The sequence below is a fragment of the Sylvia atricapilla genome, chromosome Z, assembly GCF_009819655.1.
Source record: "Sylvia atricapilla isolate bSylAtr1 chromosome Z, bSylAtr1.pri, whole genome shotgun sequence".
Lineage (NCBI taxonomy): Eukaryota > Metazoa > Chordata > Aves > Passeriformes > Sylviidae > Sylvia > Sylvia atricapilla.
Window position 1 is genome coordinate 21,255,313 of NC_089174.1, and position 21,181 is coordinate 21,276,493.

Consider the following 21,181-nt stretch of genomic DNA (forward strand, 5'->3'; position numbering starts at 1 on the left):
CTGGCACTTGACAACTGGAGTCAGCAACATCAGCCACAGTCTGCAGATACAGGTATCAGCAGCACTGATCAGTCATGTATTTTGTGGTAACTGAACACTTTAATTTTTTTTCATACATCACTTAATCACAGGTGGAATAAGCCTGCTTTTCTGCATGGTTTAGTGAAGTCACAAAATTTTGTAAATTGTGGCATCATACCACATAGTTGTGGTTATAGCTGTGTCTAAATTATGTTTTGAAAGGATAGTGTGTTGAACGCCGTTGGCATCCCAAACCATGCAGAGAACTAAAAAAGTTACTGACAAAGATGTTCTACCCACTCCCATCTTATAGTTTTCATTGAACTAGAGTATTTTCAAGTGCAGATATTCTGCAATTAAATAGGTTAGTTTTGTGCACAAAGCTAGCTAGAATTTAGAGCTAGCTTTATGAGAAATCAGAAAAAAAAGAAAGATGCGTCTGCCTCCAAAACTCTGTAAAACCAAATTAAATATCTAATGAAACCACGGGTGACAGATCTGCATACATTATTTGAGGACTTGGCATTGTGTCTCTGATTCATTCATGCATGTTCTTGAAGTGAAGCTCAACCCAACACTCCAAAATCAGAGTCACAATTTGACTTCAGGAATGATTATTTCACATTCCTACAAAGTTCTGTTAGTGTGGGGTAAGAACAGGGTATTTAATCAGTCAAATTGCTTGGGTTCATCAAGAAGCTCTGGATGAGGTAAATGAACCACAGCATTAAAAAGCAGTTGTAGAGAGGACTTAAGAACAGACAACTACAGAATTAATATGACTTCAGAGTAACTTTTTAATCCCAATTAAAAGTGCATCATAAATAGATTTTGTCTAGTCAGATATTCAGAAGTTTTACAACAAAGGTAAGGACTACAGTACCGAAACTTAGGAAGAAATACTTTATTTTCTTAGCTACTGTTCAGAAAGCCCTGAGGAAACTGATCCCCAAATCCCTAAGAGATCTGCAGAAGAGAAGCTGAGAAGCACTCTGTGCAGACAACTCCCAGTAGTACTTGATAGAAAACGAGGCACAACACACCTAGGGAGCTTGCTCAGGTCACATCTCCTCAACACCACACGAATTCCATGTATTCTTCCCTTTTGGCAGCTACTACAAAGAGAGACACGATTCTCCCTGGCAAGTATCTCACTATTGGACAGGTAACAGTTTTTGCTAGCATGTAAGGTCAGACACCTGTTGTTCAACAGAAGTCACAAAAACACTTTCACTGCTGGAAAAAACAGGAACAGCATGACTAGTAAGGCTTCAAACACAGCAGCCATAAATCCCTCAGTCACTCAGCATACAAAGTTACAAATGAACAAAGCTACTAGCTTTTTTTTTTTTTTTTTAAACAAAGAACAAGCTCAACAGACTTTAATTCAAATACATTTATAATAAGTAAACATTTCAAAATCAAAATTGGAGGGAGTGGACTAAAACACCCAGACATTCTTGCTTTACTCTCCACCCTCCTAGAGAAGGAATGGTTATTTTTCATAGCAGTTTGATCAGCACAGAAGACTCCCACAAACTAAAAGCTTTTGTCTTAATTAGGTATTAGCTATGTAGTAAAATTACATTCAAGAAGTCCTTGTATTAATTTGGTGTTTTTCAAGTACCTGACAGCTGGTCTGCTTACAGATAACAAACAGCCCCTTTTGGCATGCAGTGTTAAATCAAAATCCATCTCTCCCAGTTCACAGGCAAACTGAGAATCCTTTTTAGATGAAGTCTGCTAGCTGACTCAGGTATTAATGTTAACTTCTGTAAAATGAAAACATTATGAAAGACATTTCCGATTTAGCAGTATCACCTCACCTACTGGTAGATTTGGGTTGTGCTACTGGATCACTTAGAAAACATATACCTAAGAAATTTTAAAATAATAAAAGCTGAATAATTAAACTACACACTATCTGGAAAAATATCACAGATGTATAAGAATAGAAAAAAAAAGTAAAAGGCTTTAATACATTTCATTGTTTTGTGCAGATAATATTTTTACAGACTATGGCCAATTAATGAAGAAATGAGATACAAATGTTTCAGTCTTTTTAGGTGTTTTTTCCAAGACACTTGACTTGCACTTTGAGCTTATGTATAGTTAAGTAGTTTACCCACTGATAAACTCAGCAGAAAATAATTTTTTAGTTGTACCACTAAATTATTAAAATCATTAATATCATTAGTTGTATATGAGTTCAGTGCTGTACCACTTATAATATTTTTTCCTGGTTACTGTAGAGGTAAATTTGTAATCCAGGTAATTGGACTACAACAGTAGAAAAATCAACTATCCCCATATTGTGTTCAGGTAATGTTGCACAGAACAGCTTTAGAATAAATTTACATTTGTTTTTAGTCATAGTATTGCAATGATGGGCAAAATGACTTCTAAAAGTAAACGTATTAAAAAAACCCCAACAACCTTGTTAACATTTTATGATCACTAAACAAAATAAATGATAAGAAGATTCAAAACTCTCTAACCAGAGTTTATTTTCAATAGTTATGAGTGTCAATTTTTTTACATTGGAATAAATTGATAGTTTGCTTGATATCTCAAGTTTTGAACTTCTCTTCCTTATAAAGTGAATAAATCCCCAAAAGTCCTTACTTAACAGAAATAGCTTGAACACTACAATCTACTCAAGAGCAACAGAACACTTATAGCTGTACTACAAAAGCTGGTTCAACAAAGTTGGAAAGGTAAAATTTGATTTGATAAAGTCTCATTGCAGCAGACAAAAATAAAGCTTCCATTTTGTTTGCTGGCAGAAAAAGAATATTCACTAGAGTGCATATAACAAAACCAAACATGCAATCTATTGCTTTTAAAACTTTTACTGCAAGATAACATTAAGAGAACAGTAATTGGATATCTATCATTTTTTCCCAAAGAGAAAATATGTAAACAGGATAATTTTTTCTTTTTGTGTGTATATAATTTCTCAGATCATTTCAGGGGGACAAAGAAGGGGGTGGTGTTTCCCAGTAATCAGGACACTTTTAACTGCATTGGGTTTTCATTGGGAAAAAAAAAAAGCCAACACTGTTCTAATTCAGCATCAGACAAAAATACTGTGTTTCTTGCACTACTTTAACACAGCTGAAGAAAAAACCTGAATACTCCTATTTTGGCATTCAGGGTTACATTTGCTCAGATCTTTTAGATTTCACAAAGCTGCTATCCAGTGTTGCCATGAAATACAGACTGTAAAATCTACGTAGCACAGGCTACTTCCAATACTAAGTGGAAAGGAACATGAAGCAGTGCATTACACTACATTTCTGGAACTAGAATATTAAGAGAGAAAACCTAGAAAAAGTCAACCTACAGTTTATAGAAGGAACTAATTATCTGCAGAAGCCGATTTTTTGGTTGTATATATATATTTTTTTTTACACTGTGCGACTTTCTGCATCTGCTAATTTTAAACAGCCATTTAGAACTTGTTGCTTTCTTTGCTTTGTCTCCTGTGCTCTCCCTTCCACCCACCCCCTATATGCCATACACCAAGCATTGTGAATATAAGCCCAAATATCGTAGACAATCCAGTGAACAGAGTTAGTGTAATGCACTGGTGTGAGATGTGAAATAGAAAAAAATTTCTCTCAGTCTTCATCGAAGTTCTGCTGTAGAAGAAAGTTGGCAGCCAGGTTTTCATTCTTCTCACAAGCGAAATATGCCTGTATCACAAGTCCTTCAGGAAATCCTAATGCCTTTAACTGAAGAAAAGAAACATATTTAGGAAGTACATTTTGCATGTTAGGCTTCACTGTATGTCTGTCTAGTGTCTTGAGATGTCACTTAAGTAATTATGTCTTCTTGAAAATAACACTGCTGTCTAGCTCAATGCAGATTTAACAAGTAAAAAATAAGGTGCTGCCTCTGCCTTTAGTAAAGAGGATCCTCGCTTGAAAAAGTAATTGGATTAAGTCTAATGTAGCACCATAGAAACTTGTCACTTCTTGTGACAAATGACATAATAAGTCTAAAACAGACTTGGGTCACATTACTGTCAAGTAGTAAGGGTACATCACATGGCTGCAGGAAAAAAACCCAACTTCAAACAATGCTCATTTTAAACAATTATACAAAGCTCCAAAGCACTTTTAACAAAAAAATTTGCCTGGAACAAAAGCTCTAAGCCTGTGATGTTTAGTAGGTTGTCCAGCACATTACAGTAAGCCATATTTTCAATTATTTATCTTAAAAAAATTAGCTACACACTGCAGCCAAGACAAGTAAGCTGAGAGCAATCTGATTTTCAGAAGTCAAGGAATTAATTAATTTCTGGAACACAGTGACAACAGGGCATTAGAAGACCAGAGAACTTATTACTGTGCCAAGGGTTTAGCCAGCACTTAGAGGCACTCAGCAAATGAATTCTTGTTTTAGCCAAAGACAAGTACAGTCCACTATTTGGAGATTTTCTTAAAATCCTCCCAGCACCTGCAAGGCACTTCATGTATGCGGCAGATTAAATGACTGTGACAAAAACTGTGTCCTATTATCTATTATCCCTCACCAGCCATTCTTAGATTTTATTTCAGGCTCACAAACAGCATGAAGGCATCAGCTGCAATACTAAGACCCTTAAATTTTGAGATTTGTCTTTCACAAAAAGAAAGAAGTGTATGGATCTCTGCTGGATTTTAGAACAGGTTGTAGAGGGAGTAAATTCTACTCCATAAAATAGCTTTAAAAGGAAATGCAATAGACTAGAAAAGATGACTTGTGAAGACGTACATGGACAAATAATTTTATTAGACTAATTTATTAATTGCCAATTTTCTTGAGATCTAGAGAACTGACACCTATATTCAAATAGGTATCTTCTAATGATTCTTACATCAACTCTTGTTTTGACAGATGAAAAAACATTGTCTCTAGGCTACCAAACTGCTACCACAGTATGACAAAAGTCTTGCAATTTGTCCTGAGAAAGATCTCAGAGGCATTGCCATCTATGCAAATCCATATTAAGTCAGTTACAGAGTATTTATGAATGCAATATATGCAGAGTGTATTTGCATGCTTACCAGTAGTTTTAGAACACTACAATTAACTAACTGTCATGGACAGACAATTGGGTAAAATTTTGACTTCAACTAATCAACTTAACTATGAGTGTTCTTACTTTCCAAGTAGTTTGCAAACAGCGCTCAAGCAACCAGATATTTATACTTGGAAACCTGTCATGGCATGATCTAGAATAGTACGGACTGAAGCTTCTTCAAGAGGAATTACTTCCATAATAATTACTGAGGGAAACCCACTCCAACATCAATTATTACAGGATGGTCTCTGATCACCTAAAATGCTCTGCTTCTTCTCAGAGGCAGAGCATTTCAAGTGATCAGAGACCATCCTGTCTCTGACACAAGATTTCCTTCTTAAGACAGATTTAAGGTATTTTAGACTCAACTGCTATAAAACAAGAAGAGATATGATTTGAAACAAGGCTACAACAGCTATGAAATGACAAGTATAAAATTACAAAACATGATGCAGAACTACTGAGCTAAACAAAGTCTAAGTTCAGTATGTCTTAAGCATGCACTGGAGTCAACACCCGACAGCAACAAGAATTTAAAACAAAGGCAATTTAAAAGAAAGGCTCACCCTTTCTATAGCTTCTTTTTCCTGAGGTGTTACTTGAATGTAGTTCATATGAACATTCCCAGCATCTCCTATTCCACCAGTGCTGGCACCATCATCACTGCCACTTAAACCTTGGCGAGACTCTAGAACTGGCTCATTCAGCATATGAATAAAATGTTCCTGGTGCTGGCTTATTTGCTGTGGTGCACAGAACAGTAAAAGAAACATATATTTAAATAACTGATGTTTAAGCATGCCAAGAAACAAGTAAAAATATTTATTTTCAGAGAATTAAAAAATCAAAGGGATGTGTAAGAAGTGGACAGAAAAAAATTGTTAAATCTAATTGCAACAAATGCAATTTTTATATTTCAATTCAATTGCAGTGATTCTTCCCTCTTCCTCACCCCCTCTTATGAAGTCTCAAATTTGTATCCAATGCCATAGAAAATATGTTTTGTACAGCAATAACTGCTGAAAAGCCAACAATAGAATGCTGTAACTGCTAGTAACATATTATCCCAGACAACATCAACATATAACTCTCTTCTAAAGCTAAATCAGAATTAGTAAGCATTATTTCCTTGTTTTAAGATCCACCTGCAGTAGCTGGGGGTTTTCCCGTCCAATTTGCTGTAGCAATGCCGGCAGCAGAGAAGGATTTTGCTGAATAATTTGTCTCATCTGCTGGAACTGAGGCTGATTTCGTAAAAACTCAAGTGGATGTCCTGAAAAAAAGATCAGTGAAATAACACGTTTTTTTAAAGAGTTACTGAGAATCTTAATAAAATGCATACCTCCACTGTAATTGTAGATAGAAACAGGACATGAAAGTGGATAATACACCATTCACTGAAGAACAGAAGAATTTGCTTCCTCACTCCAGCTTTAGCGAAGCTTCTGTATTCTAAGGTTAAAGATTACATTTCCTTTTCACCCAGTCTTCTCTTAAGATCCAACAGCCTTGTCCTTATCTCCAACACTTTCCTCTGGATGTCTCATCTCTGGTTAATCTTAGACATATCTACCCAATCTACTGTCTTGTCTCTTATATCCTGGGCACCATTTCTACTACAGCATAAGACAGACCTTTCCTGCCCCTTCACTAGGCTCCTTTCATGTATTTATCTATCTCCCTTTAAGAGGGAGCTAAATACAAGATAAACACTCTTCTCTTCAGCAGGAACCAACCACTGTCAAAGTGCTGCACGGCTGAGTGGGTAGTCCTAGGTCATTTATAGGTCTCTTCAGTGCTATACGTCATGCCTAATTTCAGGGTTTCTCTCTTGATATCCCAGCTTCTGTGTGGTAAACACATTAATATAGTCATAGCAGACAGACACAGAGTAGAAAACCAGAGGTTAAGAGAGAGAAAACACACCCCACCCCCCCACATCCGTGGTCTTGCACTTAAGAATCCAGTACAATGAATTAAGGAAATTGTGCAAGTTCACTGCATTTTTTGAAAACTTTGCACATGACATACAACAAGCCACTTGTCCCAAGAAAGTACGACACCTGGAATTCCCACTTTAACAGCTCCTATCCAATTCCCTCTGTACAGCTCACAAACACCTGGAACTTTAAACTCACTGAAAAGGAGATTGATTAAGTGGACATTGTTTATCACATCTTAAATACAGCCTTTCTTACCTCCTAGTGAACTTGTAGTCGTGGGTATAGTTGCTACTGCTGCTGCCACTGCTGAAGACTGAGATGCACCAGTGCTTGGTGGTTGAGGGGGGTCAGCCACAGCCTGATTATCTCCTGGAATACCCTAAAGCCACAGTTCACATTGTTACTCACAGAATGCAAACCGGTATGTTTCAACTGCATGCGGTATTTGGGTTTCAGAATGAAGGGGAAAAAAAAGAAAAAAACAGCCCTTAATGCTTTCACTGTAAATACAAGGCAGGATCCTGTCAGTTATGCATTTATAACTGACAGAAAACACCGTGAAAAGATCAATTTTCTTTTTTGGCAGATAAAATGTGCGGTTTGTATAAAAAGGCAGAAAAGCATGCTCTACATCACTTTGAAACACACTTTGCTAGATAAAAAATACTTGCTTTGAATCCTGTTTAGAAATATTTGATAAGACTGAGAAAGTTAGACTAAATATACTGTTACACTATGTTATACTGTTGTCCAAAAGTGCCATTACAGCAACAAATTGCAGAACAAAATCCTAACTAAGATTAACAATTCCATACAACTGGCAAGAAACTGAGAAGAGATACAATAACACAGCTCTTGGAACCTCTTTCCTCAATGAAAAGCTGTCATTTACTGTATCTTAATGGTAAAAAGGTCTGTTTGTCACCCAGCTTTAGCATTTAAAAAAAATTAACTTGCCTTTTGTTTATTTTCTATGTACAAGCAACTTTATATAGGAACTGACTGCTCAGAGGGCTGAAATGAACAAAGTCAAAACACAATATTATAATAAACTAGAATGCAGCTGTTAGGGGTTAGGTTTGTCCCTTTTTTCACTCTAAAGAATTTTTTCTCCGTAAGTTGCCAAAGACCAAGCTTTAGATACTTAAACAAAGAATTGGCTAAAACCCAGTGTGGAAGACTTTTTTATCTGTTAGGGAGGGGATAACTGCCTTCTCTGCTGAGAAGCCAGTTGTTAAAAAATCAGGTGGTGCAGTGTTGCTTATCCCTGTTCATTCTTCCACTATCCGCATGGGAATATCTTCTGTTAATGGACAATTAAAGCTCAGCAATGATATGACACATTACATCATACTGGGTAAGATGCTCTACCCAGGGAGGAGGAACCAAACCATCTTCACCTAGATAAAAGGAGTGAAAAGTGTCACCAGACATCCAGTGCTCCCATGGGACCCCTAAAGGAAGACTGGACCCATCTCTGGACCCTTGGCTCCATAAGCCCATCGCTGCTTCAAACAGGACCACATCTGCCACTCCAGGAGGGCTTACTTTTTGGACTGTTTCCAACACCCTGACCAACAGGGAGTCAAGTTGCATTTCTGACTTTAAGAGTTTTTCTAAGATTTCTTGTTTGTTTGTTTGCTTGCTTATTCTTCTACACTACAACATTTGTATTCTTAATATCCCTAGTAAAGAACCGCTATACCTATTCACAAATCTGTGCCTGACAGCCTTTTAATTGCAAATTTATAATAATTTGGAAAAGGGGAGGAAGGGAGCTTACATTCCAAGAGAAATTCCAATCTTCTCTGGCAGATACCTGTCTATCTAAACCAAGACAGTAGCTTATAGAAACCCCACTCTACTACCTTTCTGCTGCATGGAAATCCTTCAAGCTCCCTACCCTAACCCTACCTGTCGCTGTCACTGAACCCTTGCACCAAGTCTTCCTTTCAATCTACCTTTCTGAAGCCTGGAATCTTACTCATGGGAGAGACACAAAGATATTACAATAAGCTCTGTTGGAACAGCCCAGAAAGCTACTCAAATGAGGGTCACCTTTGTGTTGAGGAGCCACAAAATGTAAGGAACTGGGTGGGTGGAAATATTACATAACTACAGGGTAACCAGACAATGAAGAGGTTTGTCAAGCCTACCATAAAAATCACTGGTAGGTAATGCAGATTAAAAGTCCTGCTCCAATCCATGATCTTCACATGGTATGTTCATCATTATACCTGAACAAAATGGACAAATATACGGCTAATATAGAGGGCACATCTAGAGGAGAGAACTGGACAGTGCTCCAAGCAAAGCCTTACCTGTTTATTAAGAAGCACATCAAGGTATAAATATCCAGCCAGTGCACATTTTACTCAGTCAGGGGAATAAATGCAAGATTTCCCTGTTGCACGCTTCATTACCTTCACATGGCTCAGTAAGCTTGCTACACGTTCCTCCCTCCACAGAGTGGGAGGAGGATTCCATTCATGGTATAATTCTGAGGTAACGCTCCCTTATCAGTGGCTTACCAGAGCACTGATTAAATACCTTTTCCATCAAATCAGCCATTTCTGGCAATCCAAGTATAATGTAACAACTTGGGTTATTCTTATGAAATTATTAGTTGATTTCACCTATTCACAGGCATATGTCATCACTGCAATCTATGTCCAGATCAAACAACATGTGCTTGTTTAAACTTTTAAGTTTGCTCTTGAGTGGAAGGACTGTGTAAACTAGTTCAAACATATTTACATAGAAATTATTTGTCATCTTGAACATCATCTTAAATCTTGAACACAAGCTTGAAGTATCTCCAAGTAACAGACTGTACAGCTGTAATCAGACAACGCCAGTGAGGCACATGCATCTTGTTCACACAGCCACACAACAGAATAAAGCATGGTATTAAACCACACACAAGCCACTCTGAATGCAAGCACTGCTTGGACAGCAAAAAAGGCCACTGTTGCCTTATGGTGGATGAAACAGTTGTTTACTGTTTAACTGAGCAGTACAGTGGTTTTTAGCTGACAGTGCTCTCTGCAGGGCAAAAAATCACATCAGGTCCAGCTTCTGCACAGAATAGAGAACAAAATAGTTTCAGTTGGGAAGTACTTAAAATTATCATCTAGTCCTACTTACTGACCAACTCATGGCTGACCAAAAGTTAAAGCCTGTAAAGGGCATTGTCCAAATGCCTCTGAAACACAGAGGCTACAGGCACAGAAGGTTGACCACCTCTCCAGGAGTTATTCAGTGTTTGACTGTAATCACACTAAAGAAATGTTCTTTAAAAATATCTAAACTAAGAGGCTGGTTACTGAAGAGGTCATAAACTCCTTCTTAACCAGAGGTTAGGAAATCCTTGGCTGAAAGAGAAATCTGGATGTAAATACCTCTGAAGATAAGTCTGGGGCATAGAAAAATAAAGATCATCTTCTGCAACTCCTTCTACAACTGCAGGTCACAGTCACGGGATTACATCTATAATCCTCAATGATCAAGCCATGAAAACAGAAGCGCTTGCCATCTGAACCATGGACAACAAATAGAATTTTCAGAGCTCATCTGAGGAACAGCTGTGCTTTAATTGCAGTTTAAGTCCTTTTCAACATCTTGCCCTTGCTGTACCCAGATTCATTAAACCTGGACAGTGTTATTACAATTAAAGATCTCAACGTCTTAATCCTAATCTGCAGATTATATAAAAGATAGTGCTGATGATAGTTTGGAAGGTAGTAATGTAGAGAGAAGGTCAAAGAACAGTGTCATCAACAGATCAGGTCAATAGTAACTAAAAAGAACTTTGTTTTCATGCAGCAGGAGAGTAAGGAGTATCTTCAGACCCCAGCAAATCTGGAACAGTTATAAAGACCATTTACAGCAAAAAGATTCTTCTAGAAGGACAGCAAAAATTCTGCCATCTAATATGGTCTCCCAAGAACAAGACCATTCCTCGCTACTCCATTTTCCAGCAGGAAAAAGAGGAAGAAGAATGAAAATGTATTTCCAGTGAAGGATAACATGAAACATAAAGGGACATCTTATATAACAGAAGGACCCATTTTATATACAGGACCTACTGAAGTACTAGAAATGAACTGCTCACAACCGTCAATACATTTGGCAGATGTGACACATAGTTCCATCACAGGGTTATTCATTCTATCTCTATTCTGGAGTTTCTGACCAGAAATAAGCTAGAGGAGGGAAATGCCAGAAACTGAGTGCACAAGAATTGCACATGGTATGGAACTACCACACACAGAGCAGGCCTAACACATATGGGAGGCACTAAATTCATGGTGTATTTACAGACTAAATGAACAGTAAACTCAACATTTTTACAACATGACAAACAAATATTTGAACTTGCAGACTTATGACAGAAAATTGCGAGCTACTGCATTCACCCTTGCTTGGCCTAATGCTAGTTGGGAATCAAACTTCTCATATTCTTGTACTCAAAACATTTATTGTTAGTTTAAAATCTGAAGATTACAAAGTCTTGGGAACATTAATGTAAATAGGAAGTATGCCAGGGACTTGCAGTCGTAACTACTGAAGGAAAATTTCATTAACAAAATTAAAGTTTTATAACAGGAGGGTAAAGATGCCAGATTTCTTATCAATCAATCAGAAGTTCAATCCACATGTACTTTGCAAGGATTAGATGGAGATATCTGGTTGCCAGATTTCAATAAAGATCAGATCTGCTAAAAGGAAAAACCTGATCAGGGGAAAAATGGTATGCCAGAATGAAAATTAAATGTACTGAAAATACTGATTAAGCAACAAAATCAGACAGATTCTATGGTGGTTACAATTTACTTGTAAGATTAAGGTATACGTATAAGAAATAATCCAAAAAGCCCCTAAAACAACTCATAGGGTTTTTATTAAAGTGAAATTACTCTTCTATTTCCTCTCATGTCAGTGAAGTTTGTTTAACCCTTAAACCTTTATTTATTATATGAAAATTGTTCCTTCTCTAAAACACTGCTGAAATAAAAACATTAAATTAAGTTCAATTAAAAAAAAACCTCTCTCAAGCCTTTCTGTTTGGAAAGTATATTAAGAACACCATGCATTCTTAGCAACAACTAATGCTGTCACTAAGAAGTGACACAAAAGCACTGAGCCAACCATCGGCAGTTAATGCTATCACTGTAACTGGACATACTTTACATATCCATATCAATCAACAAAAATGAAAGCAAAGAAGTAGAGGTGGTTAGGGATTACTGCAGTGTTTTCTAGAACACACCATGTTTTGTCTGTCATTGTCAAAAATTTGATCTCATCTTTCCAGATGGCAAACGCCACTCTCAGTGACTGAGTAATGTTCAAAATAACACCAAATTCAAAGTGAAAGGTATTACATGGAAAACAAAACTCCAAAAAACAAGGTGCAGGAAAGGTAAGTGCTCACCATCAGAAGGTATTCCACAGCTCTGTCAGGATTGTTGAAGCTGGCCCTCAGTGCTGCAATCACCTGCTCCCGCTCGTAGCCCATGGACATGATCTCAGTCACCATGTTCTCATAGGACTGACCAGTCACTAGAAGTGACAGGATCACGATTTTAAGGGAATGAGATGAAAATAATCACACACACACGCACACACAAAAATTTTCAATGGGTAAGTGTAATTTCTATCTGAATTTCAGCTGTTCATTGGAAAGAGTACTTAATATTGAATATGTTGTGGTTCTGTGGCCCTAATTCCAAACATATTCAGTGCTTTCATTACGAATTAGATTGGAAATAGTGGAGGGTAATGAAGAAAATATAAACTTCTACTGACAAAAGTGGAACTTGTGATACTTCTTTATATGTAATTGACATATGTTCTCTCTTCAATGTTTTCATTTAAGGTCAAGGGCATTCTCACAAGTAATATTCAATTTCTGATGTAATCAGAAGAAGTCTCCTGCTGCTTACATTTGGAAATGTATTAATTTGAAATCTCCCTGTTAAATTATTAGCCATTGAGGATTTCCAAATTAAGAGTTTCTGCTGTTGTTAGATAGATGACAATTAGTGATGACCATTATATTGTTATATATTGCTATCTGCTATGGTCTAAGTAATTTAACCAACTTAACGTGAACCAACCCAAATCACGCAGAAGACTTAAAAGTTGTATCTAGGAAAGTCACTCAAGACTTCAATGCAGGTTCAGAACACCAAGTTCTCATTTAATTCTTATCTCACTCAATTTAACGTTTTACTAGACATCCATCACATCAAATCCCCTACCTCTTACAGCAAAAATAGACAAAATTTGTCCCACACCTGCAGCAATCAAGACAAAAGGTACACACACTATATATGGAGCAATTTAAGGGCAACTGTTCACTACACTGATGTCACTGCAAGGAAAATTATTATCTCTCTTCATAATCCATTTAATTTTCCTTCCTCAAAAACAGAAAGCAAGTATAACAATTTAAAAAAAAGCTAACTATCCTATTATACATTGTAATTGGTCAAATCTTCAAGGTTATCTTCCTGGGGGATAAAAAGTACAGACAAACACAGACATTGAAATACATCTCCTTTCTTGGACAAATGTATTCCTGATCTCAGTGAAATCCTACTGACTGACTGACTCTGCAACTAGCAAGTTAGTGACAGGGAAGTTAAATAATTAACAGCCATCCTAAAAACCCCAGTGATTAATAGTAATTTTTTTTTTTTTTTAACAAAAGGAAACAAATACAAGAGCTACTCCGTTAAGGCAAGTAAGTCATAATTAAAAGAACCAAAGAAAACATGATGTTTTATTCCCTTAGGGAGATGTCTAACTCAAGCCAATATTAATACAACCCCACTGCCTGCTTCTTAACATGTGCTTCTAAAGAATCAGTGGGTGTATGACTTAGGGCAGTATACTCAATAACAAACAATAAAACAGCCAATGGTACTTGCACATTACCCACAAATAAAGGATTTAAAAGCCTTCACTAATTTGAGTATTTATTATTTGGGCTTCAAAGTAATAGTGTAAACCTGAGTTTAAGGAATTGTAAGTTCCTCATGTCTTCATACAAAACTACAAGATTATTCCTTTCACCTCTATCTGCATTTTTTTCCAGATATGAAATAAAAAAATCACCTAAACTTTACTCTAAAGATACATACTTCTATACATATCTTCAGGGAAGCAAAAAAGCCAAGCCAATAATTGTCCCAACACAACGATTTTGCTACTTCTGCTCACATTCTTCCTTACACAGCACTCACTTATCCTTACTACTCCTAAGAAACTAACCAAGCAGACTGAACACCTGTTGATGAATTTAGTTCCTACTTGAACACTTCTGTATTGCTTTTTCAATATAAGCAAGGTAGAGACTACAACAACATGAGAGATTTGATAAAAGGAAATGATGAAAAAAGGCCAGCTTGCTCCACACAGGCTGCTACCTAAGGTGTAATGAAAAGCCGAAGGGGAAAACAGAATTACCGGAAATGTAGGTGCATGTACTCCCTACAGCCTACTTCACAAGTTGACATGAGTGAGATCAAGAACGATAATTCAGAAGCAGCATACTAGCAATGTCATGATACAGAGTCAGGCCGATCTGTCCCTAGTGCTAGTGGAAATGTTTGTGGTCAATGCTGAATTGATTCTGGTCTTTGCTTTTGTCTTTTAAACAACATTTTAAAGCTGGATTAACTCTCAAATCCAGTTCATCACACTCCTCACCATAATTCTCATCCTATGCCCTAAAGAAATCTTAGGCTACTCCTGTGAAAGATGTGGTTCTTGCACAAGGACTGCAAGACATGCAGATCTTCAAGGAGCACACAAAGCCACATCACTTTTCAGCATTCAACTGCAAACAACAGTTTTCCGTTTCAATCACAGAAACCAATCCCTGTTTTCAAAGCAAAGTCAATTCATTTTAGATAACGTAATTGAGAAGCTACAGTTAGAATACATGTAGAATCCAGTTTAGGATATGAAAATATAATCCATCCATCTTTGCAAGCAAATTCCCTTCACAACACTTCTAAAGAAGAAGAAGAATCACAGAGTTCATGCCTATTGTCCTTGAAATTTTTTTTGCTGACAACACTTACAGTATGCTTACACAGAAAATCACACTCAATACTTCTTATTTCCAAACATGCTAAGGACACAAGGGTTTACTCCACTGGACACCAACCAAAGAACTTCCATATAAAATGGATCACGAAGTGATGCTCTTGAAATATTTTGCCTTTTTTCCCAATTTTGAAGAGATCTGAATCAAGACCACCAGCTTCATTTAACTTGCTGATCAACACTGTTAACACAAGTGTTGGTTATGACTTCATCTTGGCCACAAAGATATTATGAACGGTTAAGAAAGCATCTTTGGTAGCAGCAATCACTTCAGCCAGTTTAGTTCTGTTACATTTTTGTCTCCTGCTATCAGTATCTATCAGCTACTTTGGATCATTCAATTTAAAACAGTATGTCACACCTAAGATCTATGTTGCAGCTGGACAGACTAAATCTAGTAGTTACCACTAACTCATGTAAAATGTTACTGCTGCTTCTAAATCATCCAGGGCTGCTTAAGCACAGCACCTGCCTCCAATATAGCCACACAAAAATGTAAGTGAAACTCTTTACTTGGTTTCACTCTTTGTACCAAATCGCAGCTTCATATTTAAAGACAAAAGACAGAATAAAACCCACACCTCCTCCTTATTTCTGTGCCTGAATTTGTTAAGACTCCAAAACAACCCAAATATTTCAGCAGGAGTAAGGAGTTGTGGGTTTGTGGGTTGTGGGTTTTATCAGCATAAGGGGCAGACCCTCCTGTTGTCTTTATTCTGTCTATCCACTAAGAAACAAAGATTATTTAAGCTGCCAAAATAAAAGTAAGTTGACTGTAAATACATGGAAGCATTCCTTTCTCAGCCCAGATAGCAGCAGATCTGATGAATTTATTTAATCTCAACGTGTCTCAAAAAAGCAAAGTACTTTCAAAGCTGGAACAAGTGAATAATAAAGGCAGCCATTTTATCAGCCATGCACTCAGAGGTGCAAAAGTGAAAAGCAAACATATTTACATCTAGTCTTCTATTCAAGATACTTCAAAGAGAATAGCTAGAAGAGAAATTAAAGCAACTGGGGAAAAAAAGCAGGAACACAAGGATCTTCCTTTTACACAATAAAAATATATTAAGGGAAATATTCTTCAGTAAAGTAGTTCTTGAAACTGGTTCCAAGATATCAACTTCAGGTTTTAGAGAAAAGCACTTTGACTATAACTTTAACAATGACAGATACAGAAGAAAATGTCAACATCTGCTAATCCGTCATGTTTCTGCTGCACCAAAATAATGTCTACATTAAAAAATTCACCACTTACCAAGTGCACTTATAGCATCCGCAAAAAGATTTGATCGAGATGTATCACCTGTTGTACTGTAAGATGAAGACAAGTGCAATGGTAATTACAAAACTTTGGAAAACTTCCTGTTAAAAAAAAAAAAAAAGAAAAGAAAAAAAAAAAAAGAGAAAAAAAAAAAGCAGCAGCAGGTGTAACTCTAATAGCCCCTTTTGTTTCTAAAAAAACAACAAAACAACAAAGCTTTCCAAAGAGCTCTCTTTTGGTCCTATAGTGAGAATAGATTTTACAAACTTACAATGCTAGCATTTTTAACACAAGGCCAACCTTCCCCCGCTACCCCCCAGAAGTTTGGCTCTTGCCCATCTGCTCAGGGATTAGCCATCTGCTTGCTTGAATGCTTTAAAGGGTGGGAGAACAAGGTGGGTTTTCAAAAGCACACAGCAGTCTCACTAACTGCTTCCCCACAGTCACCAGTTTGATCTCAATGAGGACCCAAGGAGGTGGGTGGCAAGCATTTATTAAAATCTCAGTATACTACTTTCCCAGGAATATAAACTGCTAACATTTGCAATTACTTCATCTCAAGTTATCAAAGTTCTTAAATTACAGGATTAAAGGCCCACCTCCATGAACAGCAAGGAACACAGAGGCACAACACTAGGCAGAGGAATACCAGTTTTAATCCGCCACAGACAAGGGTGCCCCATTCCCAGGGTTGCAAAACTAAAACATCAGCCCCTTGGTCCTAGAGTGACACGCATGGTGGGTTAAAAGAACCCCTTCAAGGGCATTATAGCCTACAGGGTGGTGCAACTCACTGTGGGGTGCCAGCAAAAAGTTTTGGGGGGAAATCTAGAGGAAGAACCTAAGGCAGGGAAAAGCTTAAGGCACCACAGAAGAAAAGCAAGAGAGCAAGAACAGGGAGAAAAAAGGCCATTGATATGTAAGAAACACTTGCCTGGCCATGCTCTGCCCCTCACCACCCATCGATCCTGTCCTTTTATTAAATTATACTTCTAAAAATTTTTCATAATGTGTATCTATTCTACACACACGTGTGTATGTGGAATTCCAAGTGTTCACAGGGACAGAGAACTGTGAGCTAGGGGGATCCAGACATCTCTGGAGCCAGCAACTGCTGAGACTAGACACTGAAGTCTGACGGCCAAGGACTGCAGTCAGTTCCTGGATGAGCCTTCTGTATGTGTGTGTGCATGTGTAGGCAGTGGGAATCTGAGTATTAGGGCCTAGAACAGGGTTGCAAGGCTCAGGCAGTCCCCTGAGTGTCCTGGTACCAAAAGCTAGGCAAACTCTAAGGGACCAGCTACCAAAACCGAAATTCATATTTTTCATTTGTGTTTTGCGCATATTCATTTTGCAGTAGTGGGGTTTGCCCTAAATAGGCAGAGGGGAACTTGATGTGGCTGAAGTGTCTTACATGCGTGCTGGGATTTTCCCTGCCTGAGCTGACCTAAGCAGCCAAACATATATCTATAGGTATATACATATTGTGCGTATATTTTGGGAATACATGTTCAGTCTTGATAACATGATAGACCTGAAGATACGGAGCTGCAGGAGCCTCACGTTTATCAGGCTACCAGAGTTGGCAACTCCTACCAGAAAGTGCACGATCATCAGATTGATCTGAATGTTTTCAGAAGATGCCACTAAAAATCCAACAATGCACTTACACAGATCTCTGTAAAGATCTATGCAAGAAATAATTTGTTCCAACGAGAATGCCTTACTATTATCAGTCAGTAGTTAAGATTTACAATCAAAAAAATATCAAAGCATATCAGGATGCCAGCTGGCCTGGCCTTGGGTCAATAAATCTTGCCTTAGTAACTTAACTTCCAAAGCAGTACTCACCGAAATCAAGGCAAGTAATAACCTTAATGTATATATTAACTTATTCTGTTCCTCCCTGTTAAGTGTGTACACTGAGGCTCCCTTACTGCAATTTTACAAAACTGCAATCTGTACATGAAAAACACTATTTAAGTATAAATGATTGATTGTTGAACCTACTGGACAAACTGAGCAGGGAAAAAAGGAAAAAAACCCAGTTTTTTAACAACTAAGTTAATTTGACCAATAAATGAAACTTCACTTGCATTCCATTTCTAAGAGATACTAATTTCTCAGAATTGCAAAATTAAATCATTAATTTGTATATTTAGTACAAGAAATTTGTGATGAGTTCTTCAAGACATTAGGCAATTACAAGTTTTGCTTCGTTATCATCAAATCAGTAGTTGATGGTGTTTAAAATGCAGTACAAGACAGTATTTTTTAAGTGATTGTATTTAAACACTGGTATTCCCAGAAATAACACACAAATAATTAAAACCCAGAGTATGAAAAATGAAGATTTTATGCAATGCAGCACTTCAGGGACCATTAAATTCCAGTTAACGCCATTTTAATCCTATGCAATACTTAAGCAACTTAAGCAAAAAAAAGCAACAACATAGAACAGAGATAAAACCTCTAACTTCCACCTGATTTTCTCAATTGTAGAAAACTGAGGTGAAAAGTTTTCCCAAGTCCCACAATTACCTGCAGATTGGCCAAAAGAACATTCAGAAAAAACCCCAAACTTGTAGCTTTAAGAATTTACATGATTAAGAGCACTACCATACCCTACATTTTGGAAGAAAAAACTCTTTCCAGAAATTAAGGGACTCATACAGCAATAAGGAATTTATGATTTTAATTTGACCAACATGATCCAAAGCACAGACGGTTTATGAGCAGGACAGGACACATTTTTTAAGACTTCAAGAGCTTTGTGAGCAGTAGATCCCCACTGCAGAATATTCTCAGTCTAAAAAGAAACTTGCAAGATAGCAACTCTGAAATGCCTAACAGGAGCTCAAGTCTTATGTCATTTAACTCTCCCCTCTACAGGTTCTTTCCCAAGACCACACATCTCACAAGAAGGCATAAGCAAGGAGAGGTGCTTCTTATAATCAATAATGTTATACTTGAGTCAGAGACTGAAATTTACAGTTAATAAAGAAGAAAAATTATATAGAATAGACAGAGTGATTGGACTAACAGTGTAATGAAAACTTAAAATCAAAACTAGAAGCAACAGAAATGGGAACCCATTTTTGGAGGTTTATTCATACCTGTCCATTGATGATGGACTGACAGCAGCTGGTCCCTCAGGTGGTTTTTCTTCTGCCTTCTCCTCTTTCACAGCACTCACAGATGCAGATTCACAAGCCACTGTATCTGGTGCTGGTGGTGGAGGGAGAGGAGCTGGCACAGGGGCAGGAACAGGGATTGGTGCAGCAACTGCTGTGGGAGCTGCAGTTGTTGAGCCAACAATGGAAGTGGCATTTGTTGGCTGAGTCGCTCCAGCTGCAGCTTTGGGCTGTGGGAGGACAACAGAGTTCAGGCACAGCACAAAGCTCATAAATCCATGGCTCTCTAGAGGCAATCCACTAAGTTCTGTTAAGATCATTTGTGTTTGATATTGCTGCCTCAACATCAAGCTCACCATTAAAACGTTGCAAGATATTAAATCTCTAACACCCTTTGCTGTATTCAAACAAGCAACTGAGAGTCACTGAAGTACTTACACACCTGAGTGCTCACACTCTGAGCATAAAGTGAAATGCAAAGATCTAAATATTTACAGACCATGATATTCTAAAAATGAAAACAATCCTGTGTTTTACAAAAGCACATCTTCCAGAAGAAACCAAGCAAGTTGCAAAAAACAACTACAGAACAAGCATAAGCTTTTCATAATGAAATCACATTTCATTGTGAATGCTGTTTGCTGGAAAACAAGATGCAAAAAAAAAATTAAACTTCACCTGCAATGTCATGTTTCAGTTATGCAACCTTTGCATTCAGACCACTACAATAACATCTCAAATACGTCAGTTCTGAAGTAAGCGCCAAGGATATAAAAAAATTTACAGCAAAGACTACCAAATTGACAGCAGAATATTTAGAGCAGATAATACTTGTATCCAATTGTGTAATAATCTTCACATCTCTAATGGATACCTGAATTTTTCTTGGATGCGGTATTAATCCCACTATACAGAAATAGCCCCAAGGGCTGACAAAGCTGACTCCAATCTTTGTCTTTCCAAGAGAAATAGCTAACTTTAACAAAACTACTTATTCAAGGTGCACCACTTTCAGACATTGCCCGCTTGAAGAAGAAAGCGTTTACTTCCTCCTTTTGTCCGCAAGGAGAGGTAAGGTTAAGAATGAATAGCTTCCAACATGACAGGCAGAGTAAATAACATTTTAATAAACACTCAGAGAAAAACACTGACACAGTTGGAATGCAAGGGGTGTTATTTTCTGCTGGATTCCTAAACCCTTAATGCAATGTCTGAGCATCAAAGTTAGCAGTCTGTGCCTACATGACTGGGCATGTCTTATCCCCAAGAGAATCAGAAAAGGGCAATTGAGCTCCAAGACTAGCAAAAAGATTGTAAGACTGAAGAAATGCCAAAACTACAGGCCTTTATTGTCAGAATATACTAAATTTTGCAGTTCTTCATGGAGACCTGCATTTAGAATAACAGAATTGTTAGGGAGACCTCTGAAATGATTGAATCTAACCCAGCATTGCCACATCCACCACTAAACAGTGTCCCTAATTGCTACAGCCACACATTTCATGAACACTTCCAGGAGTGCCATTGCACAACTTCTCTGGAGTCTTCTGCTATCAACAAAATGAAAAACGACTCTGACATCTCATCTGCAGGTGTTTTCTTGCACAGATAAATACCTCTAGACAGC

General features: G+C 37.5%; 1 protein-coding gene across 1 annotated transcript in view; it reads right to left on the reverse strand.

Annotated features, from left to right (window-relative positions):
* Positions 1-800: 800 nt before the first annotated feature.
* The window catches only part of RAD23B (RAD23 homolog B, nucleotide excision repair protein), a 36,395-nt gene continuing 16,014 nt past the window's right edge, over positions 801-21,181 (reverse strand). Inside the window, exons 4-10 of the mRNA XM_066339121.1 lie at positions 19,537-19,784; positions 16,415-16,470; positions 12,473-12,600; positions 7,291-7,414; positions 6,238-6,365; positions 5,659-5,835; positions 801-3,758 (exon numbers count right to left, since the gene is read on the reverse strand). Coding sequence (XP_066195218.1) covers positions 3,645-3,758; positions 5,659-5,835; positions 6,238-6,365; positions 7,291-7,414; positions 12,473-12,600; positions 16,415-16,470; positions 19,537-19,784 — 975 coding nt within the window. The 3' untranslated portion in view covers positions 801-3,644. The remainder of the gene's footprint in view (positions 3,759-5,658; positions 5,836-6,237; positions 6,366-7,290; positions 7,415-12,472; positions 12,601-16,414; positions 16,471-19,536; positions 19,785-21,181) is intronic.